This window comes from Psittacula echo (assembly GCF_963264785.1).
Source record: "Psittacula echo genome assembly, chromosome: 17".
Lineage (NCBI taxonomy): Eukaryota > Metazoa > Chordata > Aves > Psittaciformes > Psittacidae > Psittacula > Psittacula echo.
In genome coordinates this window covers 4,592,807-4,611,473 of record NC_137753.1, presented here as the reverse complement: position 1 = coordinate 4,611,473, position 18,667 = coordinate 4,592,807, and the positions used below count along the sequence as shown (strand labels likewise).

Below are 18,667 nucleotides of genomic sequence, written 5' to 3'. Positions count from 1 at the left end.
GGTGAGACAAACAAATGTTGAATCATTTGGTTTCCCATTGATTACAGAGGAATGCCAACGTTCCTTTCTGTCTAGAACAAATCTTTGAGACAGGGCCTGTACTAGACATAGAAGCCAAGATACCAGGAAATTAATATGAAGAGCAGGCTGAGCTACAAAGCAGAAAAGCTGCCTCTGCAGACTTCGAGACAGAGCCAGTGGGGAGTGGGAGATCTTTCCCACTCAGCCCTTTGTATCACTCCATTATATAACCTGTTACCTGAATAGCTCCCGAAAGGACCACCTGCCTCTCCTCTCTGCTCATCAGTCATCTCTTCTGCCCGCTTCGTGCCTCAGATCCGCTTTCAAGGCCGCCTGCTCTGCTCAGAATAGCCTCCCAGCCAGTGTTTGCTAAGCTGGTGCCTCCTTCTGCTCCAAAGAGTGCCATCCCTGCAAATTATTACAGTAATAAAGGCACTGGGTGTGCTACATTTGCACTGTTATAAAGCACAGCCTTTTGAGTAGGAGCTCCACAGGGACAGTACAGGAAAGTGAGGAACTATACAGCAGGATTCAAGCCCTGATTAAGGAGCAGACATGTCTCCCCCCCTCTCCAGCACTGCAGGTTTAGGTCTGGATTTTCAACAATCAGATCTTGTTCCCTATTCACTCATTCCCCCCACTCCAAACACACAGAATTACCAATCATTCACTTTTCTCTAGCACACTTCAAATTCTTATCTACAAACCACAGCCCCATGTTTCAGTACTCACCTGGTCTGGTCTTTTTTCTTCCTTTGCAAGTAACTCCTTTCAATGCTTTCGCCTCATTAGGTAGAGCCTGAATTCTCTGCAGCTGGAAGCACCTTGCTGATCTGGCCCAAATATTCTCTAAGATTTAACTTGAAAGCTTTCTATAGCTCTGGTTTGACGGGACAGGTGAGCACAGCATCTGACATTGTGGGATTGATTGATGGTGCAGGAAGGAGCATACAGTTCAACAGCATCGGCTTTAGCTTTTGACTTTACAGCCCAAGCATCATTCTTCTAACCCTGCCATTTTGCATCCTAATTATTTTAAGACACACGACATGTGGTAATTGTACCTGTGCCACTTCTTCACCCTGCACTGACAACGAGGTTTGAATGAGAATGAATTAATAGCTGGGCTTCATTTGCAGTGGTGTTAAGCAGCAGAAGGCTCTTGCCAGAGCTGAGACTAAGCCATCCATCAGAGCAGAGGATCCCAGCTCAGTGCACTGCCTTACTTCTCCCCTGGGTTTATGGAGCTGCACAGCCACTCCTCATATCAGTCATCTCATCACAGCTGTACCACTATATTCAGGGTCTTGTCAGTTGATGGCAGCCACCAAGCTGATGTCCCAGCCCTTTTCCCTTTCTGATGCTCATGAAAGGAAAATCACCAGGTGAAAATACAAGTAAGGTGGGTTGTGAATTTGTACTTTGCTTTCTGGAGTACCAGGTGAGAAAATGTTATTGCTCCTTAACACAGTTCTGCTAAACAACCTTCTAAACCCTTCTGTATATAGTACATGCTTACCTCTTCGACAGAAGAGGAAAGATCCCTTGATGGGATTTCTGTGTAATTAGCCAGTTAATTCATTTAACAGGTCTCATTCAGAGATCAGCTATGTGTGAAAAGTGCACCAGGTTTCAAACCTCCATAGAGTGCAAGCAGCTTAGATTGATGCCTAAGGAAAGGACAGGTATGTGTAAGAGGAAGCATTTACAGTGCTGAGCTTGGGGCTAGTAAACTCACTATTTACAGCAAAGCTCTTCTGAGGAGCTTGACAGAGGAGATAAATCTCCTGAGGAGAAGCAGTTGCCAGCTGCTCACAAAGGGATGTTTTCATTGCAGTGCGTATTGTCCTCACAGGGAGGTTTTGCTCCATCCCCAGCTGTGCCTGCATTTGCTTTCAGGCTCCATCTGCTGAGTGGGACACGCTACAGCCAGGGCTTGATCCCTGTGCTCTCACTGGGTCAGTCCCTGCTCATTTGGGCACTGCAAAACAGATCTGGATCCAAACACTCACAGCTGCTGTGACAGGAGGGCACTGCTCTTCCTACCTTCAGTGTGAGCAGGTCAGTAGGACTGCAGGCCATGCTGCCTCAAGGGACAAGCCACAGCTTCTTGCTAGGGGCTACTTGCATCAGAAAACAGGACAGTCCAGGGCTTCAGTTATAGTCACAACTCCTCTCCCCTGTTGTTTAGCATTCTCAGTGCTGCAGCTTCTCCAGTCTTTATGTATGATGAGGTACTTTGGAAACACAGATTACAGATGAGTCTTTCTAGTTCGAGAGTATTGATCAATACACACTACAGAAGCCAGGTTTTCCCCATCAGCAGGCCTCTCTGTACTGAACCCTTTCACAGCTATTACTTACACTAGTACAAGGCAGTGCTGACATCCCCCAGCAGTTCACAAGCATCTTCACTCCTCCCAGAGCAATCTCACAGCCTTGTCTTTCAATGGCACAGCACTATTACACCAGTTGGTTGTAGCACACCATCCTCAGCCCTTGGCATTTTATAGCTCTGTACTTCCTAACGGCAGCTCTTGAAATCAAATCTATGGGGGTTTTATTCCCAACCTCGAACTGAAGATGTTCATCAAGATCCAGGTTCTGAGGTAAATGGTAACACACACGGTGCAGCATCAGTAGCTTTAAACGTGCCGTTTCTATCTTGGTGATTTAAAACCATGAGAGACAAAACCGACTTCCAGCGCCACGCTGCAGCACACGCAAGGCCCACAGCGAGGCACTGTTGTGCTCCTCACAGATCAGTCATTTCCAGACACAGGTAATCCCTTTTCCTGGAATTGTAGAAGAGTTACTGAAGCGAATCAGAAATAAATCTTTTCCTTGCCAATCTGCCCTTATGAAACACACACCCACAAACCAAACCCTATAAACAACAAGGACAGGCTTAAACAACCCCTCCCTCAAGGATGCAATGATTGGCCTTTTCCTGCTTGGTAAGGGACCAACATTACAACTCTGCTCCAACAGCAACTACACAGAGCAACAGAGCCACAACAGTGCCAGCATCACCAAACAATCTTGCCAAGCCCCAGGAGAAGGAACTCTTCCTCCTCATCTCAAAGAGCAAGCACGTGCTCTGCCATCTCTCCCACCACTGTCCTGCCCCTGCCTAGCTGAGCCAGCACAGCTCCAACCGAGCAACACAAAGGGTTTGGGAAACACAAGTATTTGCTCCCAAGCCCTATGCTGATGGCCATCTGCTCTCACACAGCTGGAAATCCCCTCAAGTCTTTTCTTCCCCCATGTGAAATATGGTACCTATATACTAAATGGGTAGAAATTAAAGTGCAGCCATCAGATCAACTTTCAATTACACCTTCTATTAGACTGCAGTAAACAAAGCACAAGGGTTCAGGAGCAGCACTGTGCCACAGCTCACAGCCCAGTGGGCTACATCTTCTCACAGCAAGAGATGAAGACAGGAGGTTGCAAACCCACTTTCCCCACAGCTAACACTGTGCCAACCTCTCACTAAAAGCCAGGGCCATCACTGCATTTTTCAGCTATGCTGTGACAAGACTGACAAGCAGATACCTGCAGCAAGCCATGATAAAGGTTAATCACAATGCTTGTTGTCAGGATACCCCTCATCTTTGAGAAATGAAGGCAGACCACTGAGCTTTCTCCCTTCCCCTGCAGGATCACAATTGAACTCTGAGTAGAAACCTATTCTTAGTCTCTCTTCCAAAGGGCTAAACATACCCCTGAGGGTCCCCTCCTGAGAGCAGGGACATAGATTTGGCTAATTCACAAAGCAACTCAAGTCCACCCCACAGCCACAGAAGTCCTGTTCCCTGCAGAACAGGCTTCGGACCAGGATACAACCACACAGAGATAGGTACCCCTGTACCTCAGCCTCCTCCAAAGTAACTCAAAGCCACACTTTGTTGGGTTGTTTGATGCTTTTATTTACCACATGTAAAAACACTACTGTTTGTGTTTGCAGGTACCTCTGGCTGCACTGCAAGTCACAGCTCCAAACACTGAAGATCAGACAGGCAGAGAAAGGAATTCAAGTGTTCATGCCCAGTCACAGGGTCATGATCCCAGCGGGTATTTGATACACAGAACCCCCAGGGACTGTTCTACAAAAGCAGTAGAGCCTTACAAGTAACAGATCAGAGCTGGTGGAAACACTAGGTGAAGGAAATGTCTATGGGGTTAGAGGACCTGCAAACTGGTCTTTTTCCTTCCAGCTGCCCTTATCTTTCTCTAGCACAGGTAATTGTGATCTAAGTACATAACTAGTGCTCTAAACCAGAACGGGGGTCCACTGATCCACACTTAGTTGACACGAGGGTTCCTGAAGTTCCTTCCAGCAAAGCGGGCCTTGCTGCCAAGCTCCTCTTCAATTCTAATGAAAGGGAAGAGAGTGCTGGGTGTCAGCAGACAGTGCAGAACTCCCACATTAGCACAGCTGCTGGCCTTACATCAAATCCCCTGGACTACCTAAACACAGGAGATATTCCCAGAGCCACAAGCTGGCTCCCACTAAGCCACTTAAGTTACACAAACATTTAATTGCACTGCTCAGGATCACCCATCTTACATAGCTTCACCCAAATTATTTACATGCTCACTCAAGGGGTCTGCATCATGCACCTCCACCAGCTTATGTCCTTAAGCTGCAGTGTTTCCAAGATGCAGAAGACTAAGCTGTGCCCTGTATGCATTAGTGGAGCATCAATTCTCTGTCAGGCTTCACTCCCAACTCTTTCCCCCCTCCCCAAGTCTCACCTCAGCAGCTGGTTGTACTTGGCTAGACGCTCAGATCGGCAAGGGGCACCAGTTTTGATCTGAAAGGGAAATCAGGAAGTTAGAATAAGGCCACCACTACTCTGTTTAGAGAGCATATATTTCAAGCATCAAGCTTTAAATATCTGTATATTCAGACAGGATAGGGCTTGGGAGCAATAAAGATTGTTCATTTGCTAACAGCTTGTTTCAGGAAATCCCAGTACATCCACTGGAGTTGACGAAGATTTTTCAGATGGGTGGTTAAAGGTGAGTTTACACAAGATAACACGTCCCCTTGTCACACTTCCACCAGACAAAAATCAACTTCATGTATACAGGAACAGCAAAGCTACAACACGAGCAAGCACAGACCTCAAAGAGCCCTCAGTACTGGGGGAGAAAAGCAGGCCAGAGCTACAAGTCTACCGAGTACACAGACTTCAGGAGTTGCTTTGTATTCTCAGTTTGTTGGAATAGACTCAGTGCCCTGCTCCATTTGCAGCAGGCAAGCCATCATGAAGGCATTCTGCTTTTCTTGCTTTACTAGACCATCCCCAGCTCTCTGCATGTTAGCAGAGCATTAGCATAAGGTTATTTGCTTTCTAGAACACATCTACTTTTTAATCTTAAGTTTTGTCTTGTCTTTGATTTCTCCCCACTTCCAATTTCAGCTTTGAATGGGAGCATGCTCTGAGAGCATGGCTCTATCACCGTATTATCTTATCAGCATATTATCTTATCAGGCAGAAAGGCGAAATACACAGGTACAGATACCAACCTGACCAGTGCAGAGACCAACTACCAGGTCAGCAATGAAGGTATCTTCTGTTTCTCCAGAACGGTGACTCACCATCACACCCCAGCCATTGGTCTGGGCAAGCTTACAGCTAGAAGAGATAAGACACAAAGACTCACACCATGCCTATTTGCTTGCAGCCTTTACAATAGCAGTACTCCCTGCTTGGCCATGATAGAACTGCCCTTTGGCAAGCGTCAGGGTTAGGATCATGTGATAACACAGTGACAAAGACCTGCTTTTACACATGCTTAGACCCAGTGAAGTTTCTTTATGTACCTGTGAGTTCAGGAATGAAGGTACAAGTTTACTTGCCAGCATCTTCTAATAGTAACTATTCTTTCCTTACAGCTGCCCACTCAGCACATTTCTAGTCCACTAGATCTGGTCTATATGTTCATCTCTCTCAATTAGACAACCCCCCTCCCTGGCACAGCCAAGATGGGTGAACTTACGCTTGCAGCGACTCTGTCACGGAGCCGATCTGGTTGACCTTAAGGAGGAGGCAGTTGCAGGCTTTCTCATCCACAGCCTTGGCAATACGCTTTGGATTGGTCACTGTCAGATCATCACCAACCACCTGGATGCCAACACTGCCAGTGAATTTCTTCCAGGCTCCCCAGTCATCCTGGTCAAACGGGTCTTCAATGGACACCACTGTAAAGAGATACAAGGAGCTTTAAGACAATACTCCCCTGAAAGGTCTTGTTTGAAAGCAGTGCTTCCAAAGTGCTGCAGCCAAGTACTACCCTCCTCAATTAGTCCTCAGACCCCTAAAACATTCTGCTCTTGATCCCTCTTACAAGAGGCTGCATCCTAACTCATACCTTCAGCAATCAATTCCTATTTGCCATTACTTCCATGCTTCTTATTAACAAACAACTTACCAGGGTAGTTCTTGACAAAGCCCTTGTACAGGTCAGCCAGCTGGTCGGGAGAAATGTATCTGCTGGGGTCATCAGGGGATTTGAAGTCCAGGTCATACTTTCCATCGCGGTAGAACTCTGAAGCAGCCACATCCATGCCAATGACAACTTTATCAGTGTAGCCAGCCTTACCAATAGCAGTCTTCAGCAACTCCAGAGCTGAAACACAACAAGGAGTTTGAGATCTCCCCTAAACATCTTGCCTCAAAAGCTATTCATCGATCAGCAAATGTACTTCCACTTGGCAAAGAACAGCCATTACGCCTACAGAAAGCCCAAAGGCCACACAGAAAAGGCTCTTAAACTCTCCCACTTCAGAACTGACTGAACAAGATATCACTTTAATACTGGTTTTAGCTTGTAATACCCTTGAGAGACTATTAAAGGATTCAGAATCTCTTCAGGCAGGACTACATTTCAGCCCAGAAAGCTTAATACTAGATGATACTACATGCTCCAAGCTTTGTGCATGTGGGTAGTAAGCAGTGATTGCACTTTATTACCTTTTAGCTCCAGATCAGGTGTGGACCATGGAAGTGGGCAACATTCAAGCCTTGCCTAACACTGGGATACATAGCCTGCCTCCACACAGGGCACACTCTCTTCGCCTCTACCTGTGCTTCACTTGCACAATTATATGTACAAGAGGGTTTCTGGATACAACCCACTATGCTACCCTGTTTGGCAGAGTCCAGTCAAGGACATTCAGCCTGGTCACAACAAGTAAGACTCTCTCCATCACCCCTAACTCTAAGCCAAGCAGCTGGATCAGGATCAGACAGGCTATTTACGACAGAAAGCTCAGATCAAGTGTGCTTGATCTTCCTGTGTTGTGGGGTGTTTTTTTAACAAGATGTTAATGTACAAACTGCAAAAGCAGCTGCTGTCAGCAACACAATTTCTTTGGAGTGTAAAGGCCATTTCAAGGTCATGTTCATTGATGTCTGCTAAGGTACAGACCTAGCAAGAGTTGCATGTGACTGGATTCAGAAATGCCCTGATTTCTGGTGCTGGCTCATGATCTGCTGTGTTAGAAAAGGCAATGCAGCTCAGAGGCTACATTCAACAATAACAGAACTAACAGCTTTAAAATAACAACTGCACAGAGTTCTAGTATTCTACTGGCTTATTAGTAGCTCCATTTCTGCAAAAGAGGCAGAAAATCAGCTCTTCTGGTACAGTTTTCTGCAAGAACAGGTATTTCCTTCTACACAAGACAAACTGCCTCCCTCCCCCCACAGGTTTCTGAACAGAACTGTTTGGCTGTGGAAGCAGCAAATGCCTCCGCTTCCCAGGCAAGTCTTCGTACACTCCCACGTGTTACCAGGCACAGTTCAAACTGTTTTCCTCCTAACAAAGGAGGAAAAACTCCACTAAACATAAATACTGCCATCTGAGAAGACTGTAATGAATGAGATATTCCCACACCACTTTTCAACTGGAAAGAGGTAAGATTCCCTTAAGCTGCTATAGGAATGAAACAGTAATGAGACATGCAAGTCAGAGCAATCCCATCAAGCTGCATTACCTGAAGTCCAAGGGAGTAGCTTTGTGGTACTACACTGGATCACACCAGTGCAAAACAAAACAAGTTAACAGCAGCAAGTCCTACAACCTACTGATTCTGCTTTCCATTCATAGTGGCTAGGTATGGTCTTCATTCTCTATCAGTTACATCTTCTCCCACACTTAGCTCATTCTTACCTTCTTTATTTTCCAGGATGTTGGGGGCAAAACCACCCTCATCACCCACATTGGTTGCATCCTTGCCATACTTCTCCTTGATTACATTCTTCAGGTTGTGATAGACCTCTGCACCAATGCGCATTGCCTCTTTGAAAGTGTCAGCACCCACAGGGAGGATCATGAATTCCTGCATAGCCAGCTTGTTACCAGCATGGGAGCCACCATTGATCACATTAAAAGCCTTGGAGTAACCAAAAAGAATAGGTAAGTTAGAACATTTCAGGGTAAATTGATAACAGCATTTAAGACTCTTCATTCTCTAGAGAATCTGATTCAAGACAAGACACCATGTAGCACCTGCTTAGATCAAGCCTCTAGGGAGCTCTAGCAAGAGACTTACAGGAACTGGAAGAATGACTTCTGCATTTCCAGCCAGGTCAGCAATATGACGGTACAAGGGGACACCCTTCTCAGCAGCACCAGCTTTGCATACAGCCAGAGATACACCCAAGATGGCATTGGCACCAAATTTGGCTGAAACAGGAAGAAATTGTTTACAAAAACATTGTCTTCATAAAGAGACTCAGATATACCAGCACCATGGTCCTGGTTGTGCAAGTGCACAGCATATGCCATACCAATTGTTTCTGACAAGCTAGAAATCTATGTATCAGTCTTATTTTTTCACACCTCATTGCAGCAAAGCCCACTTACATTTGTTCTCTGATCCATCCATTTCCAGCATCAGTTTGTCAATCTTTTCTTGTTCCACAACATTGACATTCTGCAGAGAAAAGCAAACAAAGCATTGCTTAACACCAAATACAGCTCCACAAACTCTCACCTACCCACTGCTTTTTTATTTCCCTGGCAGGCATCAAAACTTACTTAAGAGCAACTACCAACAGTTGAAAAGACTAATTTTCATCATTATCAAACAGCAGCATCTTCTGGTCACTTCCAGCAGGCTAAGGCTGACACATGAGAAGCTTGTTTTGTTCTCCACATTCAGAGCTACAAGGCTATCATGTCCCTTTGACTTCCTGACATTTACACTGCTATCAGCCTGGCACAGGATAGGAGAAAGCTCCGGTTTATGCCTCCTGCCACTTTCATGCAAGCTCAAAGATTATCTGCTTGCTCAAAACATACACCCATTTGTAGCTTAGTACTTAATGTTTGGAATTGTCACTAAGAACATACAATCACTTCATGCATTACCACTTAGTTTTGCACTCCCCTTTCTAGTTAGGGCTCAGTGCCCATGAAATGCACAGCAATGTCACTCAAGCAGGCTTTACTAAGATCCCCTCAGATTCCCTTCCAAATTAGCCAGCTTGGATAAAACTCAGTCCCTCTCCATCATTTAGCCACCCTTTTAAGCATAAAGTATCTTAACTGCACACCAGTGAAGTTCACAGATGCCTAAGTATTTCGGCACACAACACCACTAGGCTGCTAGAGACTGTTCTCATTGTTAGATATGCAGTCATCAAGTAAAGCAACTGCTGCCAAAAGGTCACTTTGTTCACATGCACTCCAATACACAGCTAACACCCCCCCCTAAGCAAGACAGCTTCTGCAATTGTCTCAAGAGACAACCCATCAGTTAGGACACACTGGACTGGCATTAGCAGATGTTAGCAGACAACACATTGCTCCTACCTTGCTAACCAGTGCAGGTGCAATTGTTTTATTGACGTGCTCAACAGCTTTTGAGACACCTGTAAGGAACAAGCAAATTGGGACACTGATCAACCACACTGGTTATGTAGGCATTAGTAAGGGATCTCAGTTACAAGAAACATCAAGGGTATCATCTCATGCTCTTCAAACCCCAATCCATCCTCAGCTTACAGCCAAATGTGAACACTTCCAGAGGTCATCTTGATTGAATCAGAAGTTGCATGAAGTAAGCATCACCTAGGAATGCCTGCTGCAAAGTTAGTTTGCAAGACCATGCCCTGGAGAAATTCATCCAAGTGACAAGGTTGCACTGAGAGCACATCCATTACCTGTGTACATAACGCTGTCCCCAGGAACTCGTTAACATATTTAACAGCTCTGGATACACCTGACAGAAGCGAAATGGACAAAGACAATCAAGGAAGAGATGAAGACCCACAGCCAAGAACAAAGGCAGCCATGGAAGAAAGAAAAGGACACAAATAGGTAACAGACCTTTAAGTCACCAAGTGTCTGATATTGAGCAGCAGAATAGAAACAAGAAGATTCAAAGGGTAGAGGAAACTGCATCAGTCAGCAAGGCTCTATTTGGTCTTTCCACCCAGGTTTCCATCCTATTGCAGACTCAAACCTCAAGTGGCTAAATGACAGCACTTGGAAAAGGTTTTAGGGCAGGCTGCTCCTATCCATTCATGGAAAGGATGAGTAAGGGGAAAGAAAAAATCTTGCTCAGAACTTAAGCATGCAGCAGCTCAGGCACTTCACTATCTGCTGTTATGTAACACTGCTAAAGCATCAGCTTAGCACATTTTACACTTGATACAATGCTAAAGGATGCTGTCACTGTACCGGTATGTAGGCATAAAAATCATTTGCCCTGGCTTCAGGCAGAGAATAAAGCATGAACACAGCACCATCGTTTTAATCATTTGGACCCACCACTGTGTAAACCAGCAGCTCCAGCACGAACTTGCTTCCTCCCCATAGGCAGAGGCCATCATTAGCCAGCTACCAATATCAGCCTAAGGAGCATCCCTGGACACAGTTTGAAGACCTCCAAAGACCTCAGCTTCAGTATCAGTGAATGCTCATTAAGTGCACCCTGAACCACATTAACTGCCTTTTAAGTGGTCTAAGGCTGGAGATTTCTGTTACAAAAGCCCTACCGGCTATCTGCAACTCATCTCATTTGGTGATTTTCTTTTTTTGTAACTCATGTTATTCCCCAGCTGACAAAAACTCCCAGCTGTGATAGCCTGCTGGGGAAGCTCAGGCTGCTGTCTAGTTAAGTGCCATCAAGAACTGTCCATAGGATCAGACTTAACAGGTCTAAGTGCTCACACATTTAGCACACTGAGGTAAGTACACATTTACTCTTCTCGAGTAAAAGTGCCTGAGGTAAACAGCATAAGCTCTTCAGCTCTTTGGGATGTTCAGTCATCTAGGAGTTTATCCTGTGTTTAAGTAATAACAACTCTGAATCTTCTCAGACAATGCTCTCAAAGTTCAATTCAGTAGTTACCTACTCTAACCAGCCTTTCTGAATTGGCACAAAACATTCTAGCTTCCTTTCACCTGACTGGTAGAAAAGTTTGAAGACAACTGAATCTCCTTCCCAGCTAAGAGTTAATCTATATACTTAGAAGGTACCACCAATGCTTTCACAGCAGCAAGCTAAAAAGGAGTCTTGGCTGTCCAAGCTCTCAGAGTAATCATAAGAATTACTATTAGGATGTTTAGTAGATAATGCCATCTTTTATATGGGTATTCTTTTTCCACACACTTGTTCCCAAGCCAGTCAGGTGACTGTTGTGCTTAGTTTCCTTTCAGGACATACAAATAGACAACTAAAATAATATGCCACTGACACAAACTTAAGTATCCTGGCTACCTGTAATAACAGACAGAAAAATAAAGTGGCTTTAGCTATTGTGCAATCTGAAACAATAGTATCTTCCATGATGATCAGTGTGAAGCTGCATATTAGCTGTGGTCAGCAGTTAGCATAAGCCTCAGGTTCAGGATTTAATCTGCTTCTAAGGAGTCTGTGGTGTCAGAGCAGATACATTTAAGAGTTCTTTGAAAATTTGGTCTGTGAAGAATTCTTGTGACTAGCTGCAGCATCACCAAGCCTTTTGGAGCAGTTCATTCAGATGCTCTTACAACACACTACTAACACACTCTGTACTCTGACATGCACCAACATGCAGGGCAACAGAAGTGGCATAACAAAGTCCATTTGGGCATATCATAATAGAGACGTTACCACCTAGCTGGCATGCCTGAGCTCCATGTACCCACCTACGGAGGTACACTTATCTCCACCACTATACATGCTGAAGGCAGTCACTCTCTACATGGTACCTCGGGAAACCCAGCAGCCTGTGCTTTATCTAGGCCCCAGCCACACAGCTTACATGTGGTATGCACTGCTAGCATCTTACTGTTAATCTCCATAGCTTTTGCTTAATTGCCATGCCTTGTACAGAACGTGGACAGCAGTGAGGGAGCCCATGTGACCTCTGCTCCAATCTGGCATAAACATATGCAATAACACAGCCATTGTAACAGGCCAAGCTAAGTACCAAAATTCAGGTTTACCTTTCCCCAGGTAGCGTGTCTTGTCATTGTCACGAAGCTCCAGAGCTTCATAGATCCCAGTTGAGGCACCACTGGGAACAGCAGCTCTGAAAAGACCTGTTTCCAACAGGAAAAAGAACTGTCTTAGCATGTTCAATCCCACACAATATTCTCCACCCTAACACCATCCCAACCTATCACACACTGCCACCGCTGGAGATGGGGGAGGTCATTTCTGAACAGCATCTCTGCTCACTCAACATCCATCCTGAGAACTCTGTAGTCCTTTATAGCACCACCAATTCAACAGCATCTCCCTCACTGATCAACAGCAAGTTGACTCATTCTCCACTGTGCATTTCAAGTGTGTAAGTTCAGAAAGTCACATATTTCCCTCCCAAAACCATGGTTTTATTACTGAATCCTCCTTTGAGCTCAGTCTGGCAGGCAAGCTCTTGAATTCTTCCAAGATACGGCATAAAAGCAACAATTACGAGGCCTATATTGTTAATATGACCTCTAAGCTCTTCCAGCAACAGTACAGCCACCCAGATTGCCCATCCCTCCAGCCAAGGATGCTGGACTTTGAGCAAATCAGTCCACTGGAGTCTGTTCTGCCTGTGGTTCAAGATGCCAGCTTCAGCCTCCGGTCTCTCCCTTATCCCACTACAGCAAAGAGCTTAGTAGGGTCAATCTCATTAAATGACTGCATTAATCTTTTGAGGCAGAAAGATCAGCTATTTAGTTCGTGTATTACAGCTATTGTGTTTGCTCATTCCACCAAACCACACTGGTATGTGTTTGCACAATGCCTCTGTCAGATCCTATCGGATGTGGGATGAACAACTAGCAAACCAAGGGAAAGTCCTGCAATTATTAAAAATATAAGACATTAGATCTGAAAACCCAATTAGACAAGATGTTTAGTCATGCCTGAGCACTCACACAGAGAAGAAACCATTACCCTAGATTCAATTCTGCAGCACAAGAGTGTTTCAGTACACAAAGTGACTGCTAGACAAATCAAGAATTAAATTTCAAGTGCAGTCAAGAGTTTAGAGAGCATAGAAAACCAAGACCCGGCCATTAGCAGCTGCTTACGGACACAAACAAAGCCCTTTTAACTCCAAGTTTGCAAGTGCTATCCCAGTTTTTGCTCAGGACAAGGGAAGAAAGACAGTTCTGGATTAACACTTGCACTGTAAGAAGTGGCACAGTATGAAACACTTTGTTGTCCAGGCCAGTATCTTGAGCTCAGCAAATTCATCCCAGTAGAGCAAGGTACAGGTTTTTTCCTGCAAGTTCCATTGCAAGCTCAGCAACAAGTTATATGTATGCAAGAAAAAGCAAGCACAATTCCAGTGTTTTAACAGGACAGCTTGTAATGCTTTTAATTGCCTCTTCAGTTCTGCCAGATAAATAGAAGAAACTAACATCTGCAATGACTCACCTTTGTTGGTATAGAGGTCTACCTCAACAGTGGGATTCCCACGGGAGTCAAAGATTTCACGGGCATGGATCTTGAGAATAGACATCTTTAACACCTGAAAAGAAGAGTTTAGCATTAATCACAAATAGTTTGGGTGGAAAGGAACCTTCAAAGATCATCTAAGTTCAATCACCCTGCCACAGGGGGGTTGAACATCTTTCACTTGATCAAGATGCTCAAAGTGTCATCCAACCTGATAACACTTCCAATGATGGGGTATTCACCACTTCTCTGGGCAAACCTCTTCCAGTGTCTCATCACCCTCATCATAAAAAAAATTTCTTCCTTATATCCAAACTAAATCCAGATACCATCAACCCAAGGTCTGGGCAACTATTTCAGTTCCTGGGAGGACTGTTTGGATGGAGACATCATCATAGGTAAGCTGTATTGCTTCTGTTTGGGTTTCAGCCAGAGCCTTGCAGTTGCAGTGGGTAGACACCATATTCTTTCAGCAGGCAACTGTCTCCATATAGCTCTTAAAAAGAACCCACTCATAAAATGGTCATTCTTTTGAAAGATATCTTCAAATTCCCTGCAGACCTCAAACTTCTGGGGAGGCTGCCACAGCCACCAGCTGAGTTGGGGCAACAGGTTGCAGCCTAAGCCTGAGCAGAGCAGGCAGCAGCCAAATCACCAGCACACCCTTCCCACCAGAACTGCCATGGAACCTGCTGATGTTGCTTCCAACAGACTCCACTCTCTGCTCCCACACCCTGGCTGCTGGTGCTCCTGGGAGGCTGGTTCTGCGTGGCCTCTGGCAGCTTGAACCAGCCACAGGAACAGCCACTACCACCCAGCTCTCCCTCATGAGACCTGCTAACTGGTCCCTCTCCCATACAGCCAAAGGGTCAGCAGAGAACCCCTCCACTCCACCCCACCCCCCACCCAAAAGAGACCTCAAGCCTTGCACTGCCCTCAGCATGCAGCAACAGCTGCTGCTAGCAGCATCAGCTTAACATCATTTATACCCTGTATTAACACCTTCAGGCATGAGACCAGTTCAAAAACATCGCTTTACACTACTTCAACTGGGAAAACCTATAATACTTAGCAAGAGTTGAGTCATATGTTGGTAAGGCAGAAATTTTAACCTAGGTGGGATGAACAGTCTAAAACCAGAAGCCTTGTTTCCAGAGATATCTGAAGGAATACCACCTTACCATGTAAGAGCAGCCAAGCGCTCCCAATACAGGAAATCTCTGCTACCAGATAGAATTCTTTTTGATAAAAGGCTAAAGTGCAACAGTGCTTAGTATGCACAGCAGCTGTTCAGAGCCAAATGTAACCTATCCCAAAATAGAAACAGACAGCCAGGGCTCTAATTAAGAACTTGCATTAATAGTTATACCTTATCTGGGGTATTTACAGGAATAGCTCTTCCTCTGTGGTGATTTTTCTTCTTTTGAATACTTTTTCACCCCCTTCTCATATATCTATACACTTTTCCTTAAAGAAAAAAGGCAATAAGGAACTCCTTATGTAAGCCTAGCTACATTTTAAAAACCAAGTCATACACACGCCTGCAACCCACCGACTGGCACCAAACCCAGCTCATCTGCAGAGAAGAAAGCTCAGACTCAGAAGCAGAACTATCTGGAAGCTGGCTCTTTGGCAAGCCACTGTGGGTGGTAACCCTGTTTACAGAAATGGTCATGAATCTCTCTGTAGTTAGAGCAAAGTTAAAAAAAACCTGGACCTTGGAAACAGTGCTGTTCATACTGAGTGTGTATGTGTGGGGGTTACCTTCATACACTTATACTTCCTTCACTGAAAAACCCACACACCCCATGTTAAAAACATGGGTCACCATTTGATTTGTCACCATGGCTTTAAGTGCCCTTTCCAGTTGTCCTGCCTCTAAGCAGATAAGTATAAGACAGATTTTGAGAGACTCGATGCCTGCTCCACAGCAAAGCCCACACATTGACAGACGATATGACTAATGTAAGAAGCAACACAACTCAGTTCAAGCTTGCCTTCATGCTGCCACTATGAAACTTGAATCAGTAAATATCAAGCTAGAAATAAATCCCTGCAACTCTCCAGTTATCAGTCCCGTCCATGCTAACACTTATCTCTCTGCACATGCACTGAGCAGTGGCTAATAGGAAGAATCTCCATTTATCTGAAAAGGGGTTTTGGAGCTGATTATGCTGGCACCTGCTATGCATTACTTTCATTTTCAGAACCACAGCTTTGCAACAAACCATTAGGTGTCTGATTCTTTGAACAGCCAGCCAGCTCACAGTAAGTAAGCAATGCAAGAACTGTCTGTTGACCTTCACAAAGGTGGCACTTCAGGAATACACCCTGTAAGAGCTTCCACTGGTAATGTCTGCCAGGTCCAACATTACTCAAACACCCTTGACAAGTGACCTCCTCCAACAGTCCCTCCCTTTTCCTTAGGAGGAGGCATTTCACAGCACTGCAGTGTTTCAGAAATTCCTCACACCTTTTTTTTTTTTTTTCCTCTTCTTTTGGCTCATCTTCCCAACCCCCTCACATGATCCAAGAAACAGCTTTCCCCCAAGCTATTCCTGGGTAAAAATCTGATGCTGTTTAGCTCATCAGAAGCCAAGTGTTACATATTCTGCCTCAATCAATTCAGTCAAATCCAGAAAGTAAGAGTTAGCACAGGTCTAGCTGTGGAAATGCTAACAAAACACAAGAAAGCTCATCAGTAGCACTCCAGACCTTTGCACTCAGTGATGGAGCTAGACAAACATGCAAATACCAGAGTGATATTTAATGTACACATTGCCTTAAACATTGTTTTGCACTGTAATCTGCTGGCAAGGTCAGTGTCTCCCTTCATGGAGGAACCACACGCACACACAAGCTTTCCTGTCCTCCACAGGAGCACACACTGTTACCTACTTCAAGGCCCAGCTACAGACCACTGCCAGTTCTGAGTACAAGCCTCACTATTAACTGAAGTCCAAACGCTGGCAAGGGGGTTGGAATAGATGATTCTCCAGAGGTCCCTTCCAGCCCTAATGATTCTGTGATAAATTCTGTGATATAAACACTTACTCTGTATCTGAACCTGTGTTCTCTACAAGGAATACAGTATTCTAACAAAAATGCAGACTACTCCAACTTAAAAAGTACTTGGACAAGCATGGACCAACCAGGCCACCTTCCAACCCTACTCCTCTCCGTTCCACATGGTATTAATTCACCCCCATGATCTGCAACATGATGCAGTGTATTTTAAGTAATGCCTGGCAGGGAGTAAGGCACAGACACATTGAACTACTTCGTTATTTAAGAAGATGGAGGCCTGAAACTGCATTGCCTCAGTTTGTGGGTTTGGATGACAAACTTCACTACTTCCTGGCAGACTGAGAAAGTCACAGCCCTGCCCTGTGACTCAGCAGGCATGTAACGGACCCAGAGAGAGACCCAAAAGCCTCTCCAGTAGCTGCGCACGAGGCAAACCAGTGGTTTTTTCCACACCATAATATCCACAGATCCACACTGAGTGGCCATGTGCTACTCTCCACAAGTGCTGCCCTGAGATAATCAGCACTTAATCAAAGCCATTGGGAGGCCTAAGGCACAGATTTCACAGAATCACAGAATGCTTTGGGCTGGAAGAGACCCTTCAAACATCATCATTCCAACCACTCTACCATGGGTAGGGACACTTTTCCACTAGTGGCTTCAAACCCCATCCAACCTGCTTTGAACATTTCCAGGGACAGAGAATCCATCTGAGTGCTGACATCAAACGTTAAAATATTTGAGATGTGAAGCTGAAGGACATCCACTGCAACTACAGAGGGGAAAGTCCAAATCACGACACACAATCCGAAAGCAACTGTTAATGATTAAGAGATAAGAGTTAAACACTGCTTTTGAGAAGCTCTGACCCACCATATACCCCAGAAGGTTTTAACTCCTCTGCCCACGCTGACAGTGCTTAGGCCGGCGTAGGCTTTCCCCACGCGATTGCGGCTGCAGTGTCGTGTTGCTGGAAGTACACGCAGCGGCTAGCGCTTCCTCATAGACCGCCTAGGCCCGGCCGGGTTCAGAGGCAGAGCTCACGCGGCCCCATCTCAATGTGGCGGTAGCGGCTCCGGAGCTCAAGGAGAGGAAACCGCGGCCGCCCAGGACCCCTCATCCCGCGGTTAAGTGCGGAGGGACTGGGCCGCTGAAGCCCGCGCAGCCACGAGGCCGCAAGGCCCTACCCCCGTCGGCACACTCACCTTAGGCCCAGCAGCCCCACTATAGCAGCACCCACCGCTCTGCGCCTCACCTCACACTGAGACCGATCGGCCGCGCAGACGCCAGGCTATACCCAACCCGTGCTCATGTCCCGCCCCTCCTCCCGTCCTCCATTGGTCGGCTCAGCCCCTCGCCGCTCTTCTATTGGCCAGCCAGGGCTTTCTCCGCTCTTCTATTGGCTACCGCCTCCTCGCGCCAGAGGCGGGCTCGGGTGCGTGCGCTACGTGCCGCGGCGGCCCGCTCGGTTCCGCCGTTCGCCTCGTGGAAAATCCCAGGACGGAGGGGGCGGGGCCATCTTCTACACCACCACCACCCCCCCTCCCGGCGCACGCGCGCTGGGCGGGACATGGCGGGTGGGGAGGGTTACGGGGTGAGGGGGTTTGGCACCTTCTATGGCAGGGCCGTGAACCGGCGACAAACCCCGTCACCGGCGGCATCCACTGGGTGCTGGATGCTGCCTACACGTACAGTGAGCCATGTCCTCTGTGC

General features: G+C 46.0%; 1 protein-coding gene across 1 annotated transcript; it reads right to left on the bottom strand.

The window, feature by feature from the left end:
- Nucleotides 1–3,946: 3,946 nt before the first annotated feature.
- Nucleotides 3,947–18,226, bottom strand: ENO1 (enolase 1). Its single transcript, XM_080631283.1, has 12 exons — nt 18,160–18,226; nt 13,907–14,000; nt 12,478–12,573; nt 9,856–9,914; nt 8,905–8,974; nt 8,591–8,724; nt 8,209–8,431; nt 6,466–6,663; nt 6,034–6,235; nt 5,561–5,669; nt 4,783–4,841; nt 3,947–4,399 (listed from the first exon to the last, which is right to left on the bottom strand). Exons 2-12 carry the CDS (start codon nt 13,989–13,991, stop codon nt 4,330–4,332), a joined length of 1,305 nt encoding a protein of 434 aa, XP_080487409.1. The 5' UTR covers nt 13,992–14,000; nt 18,160–18,226; the 3' UTR covers nt 3,947–4,329.
- Nucleotides 18,227–18,667: the final 441 nt, after the last annotated feature.

Coding starts and splice junctions, on each gene's coding strand:
- ENO1 (XM_080631283.1), bottom strand. CDS start 13,991: ATGTCTATTCTCAAGATCCATGCCCGTGAAATCTTTGACTCCCGTGGG. Junction 8,432..8,590: donor AAGTCATTCTTCCAGTTCCT/GTAAGTCTCTTG, acceptor GGTTACTCCAAG/GCTTTTAATGTGATCAATGG. Junction 4,400..4,782: donor AAGTACAACCAGCTGCTGAG/GTGAGACTTGGG, acceptor CCCTTTCATTAG/AATTGAAGAGGAGCTTGGCA.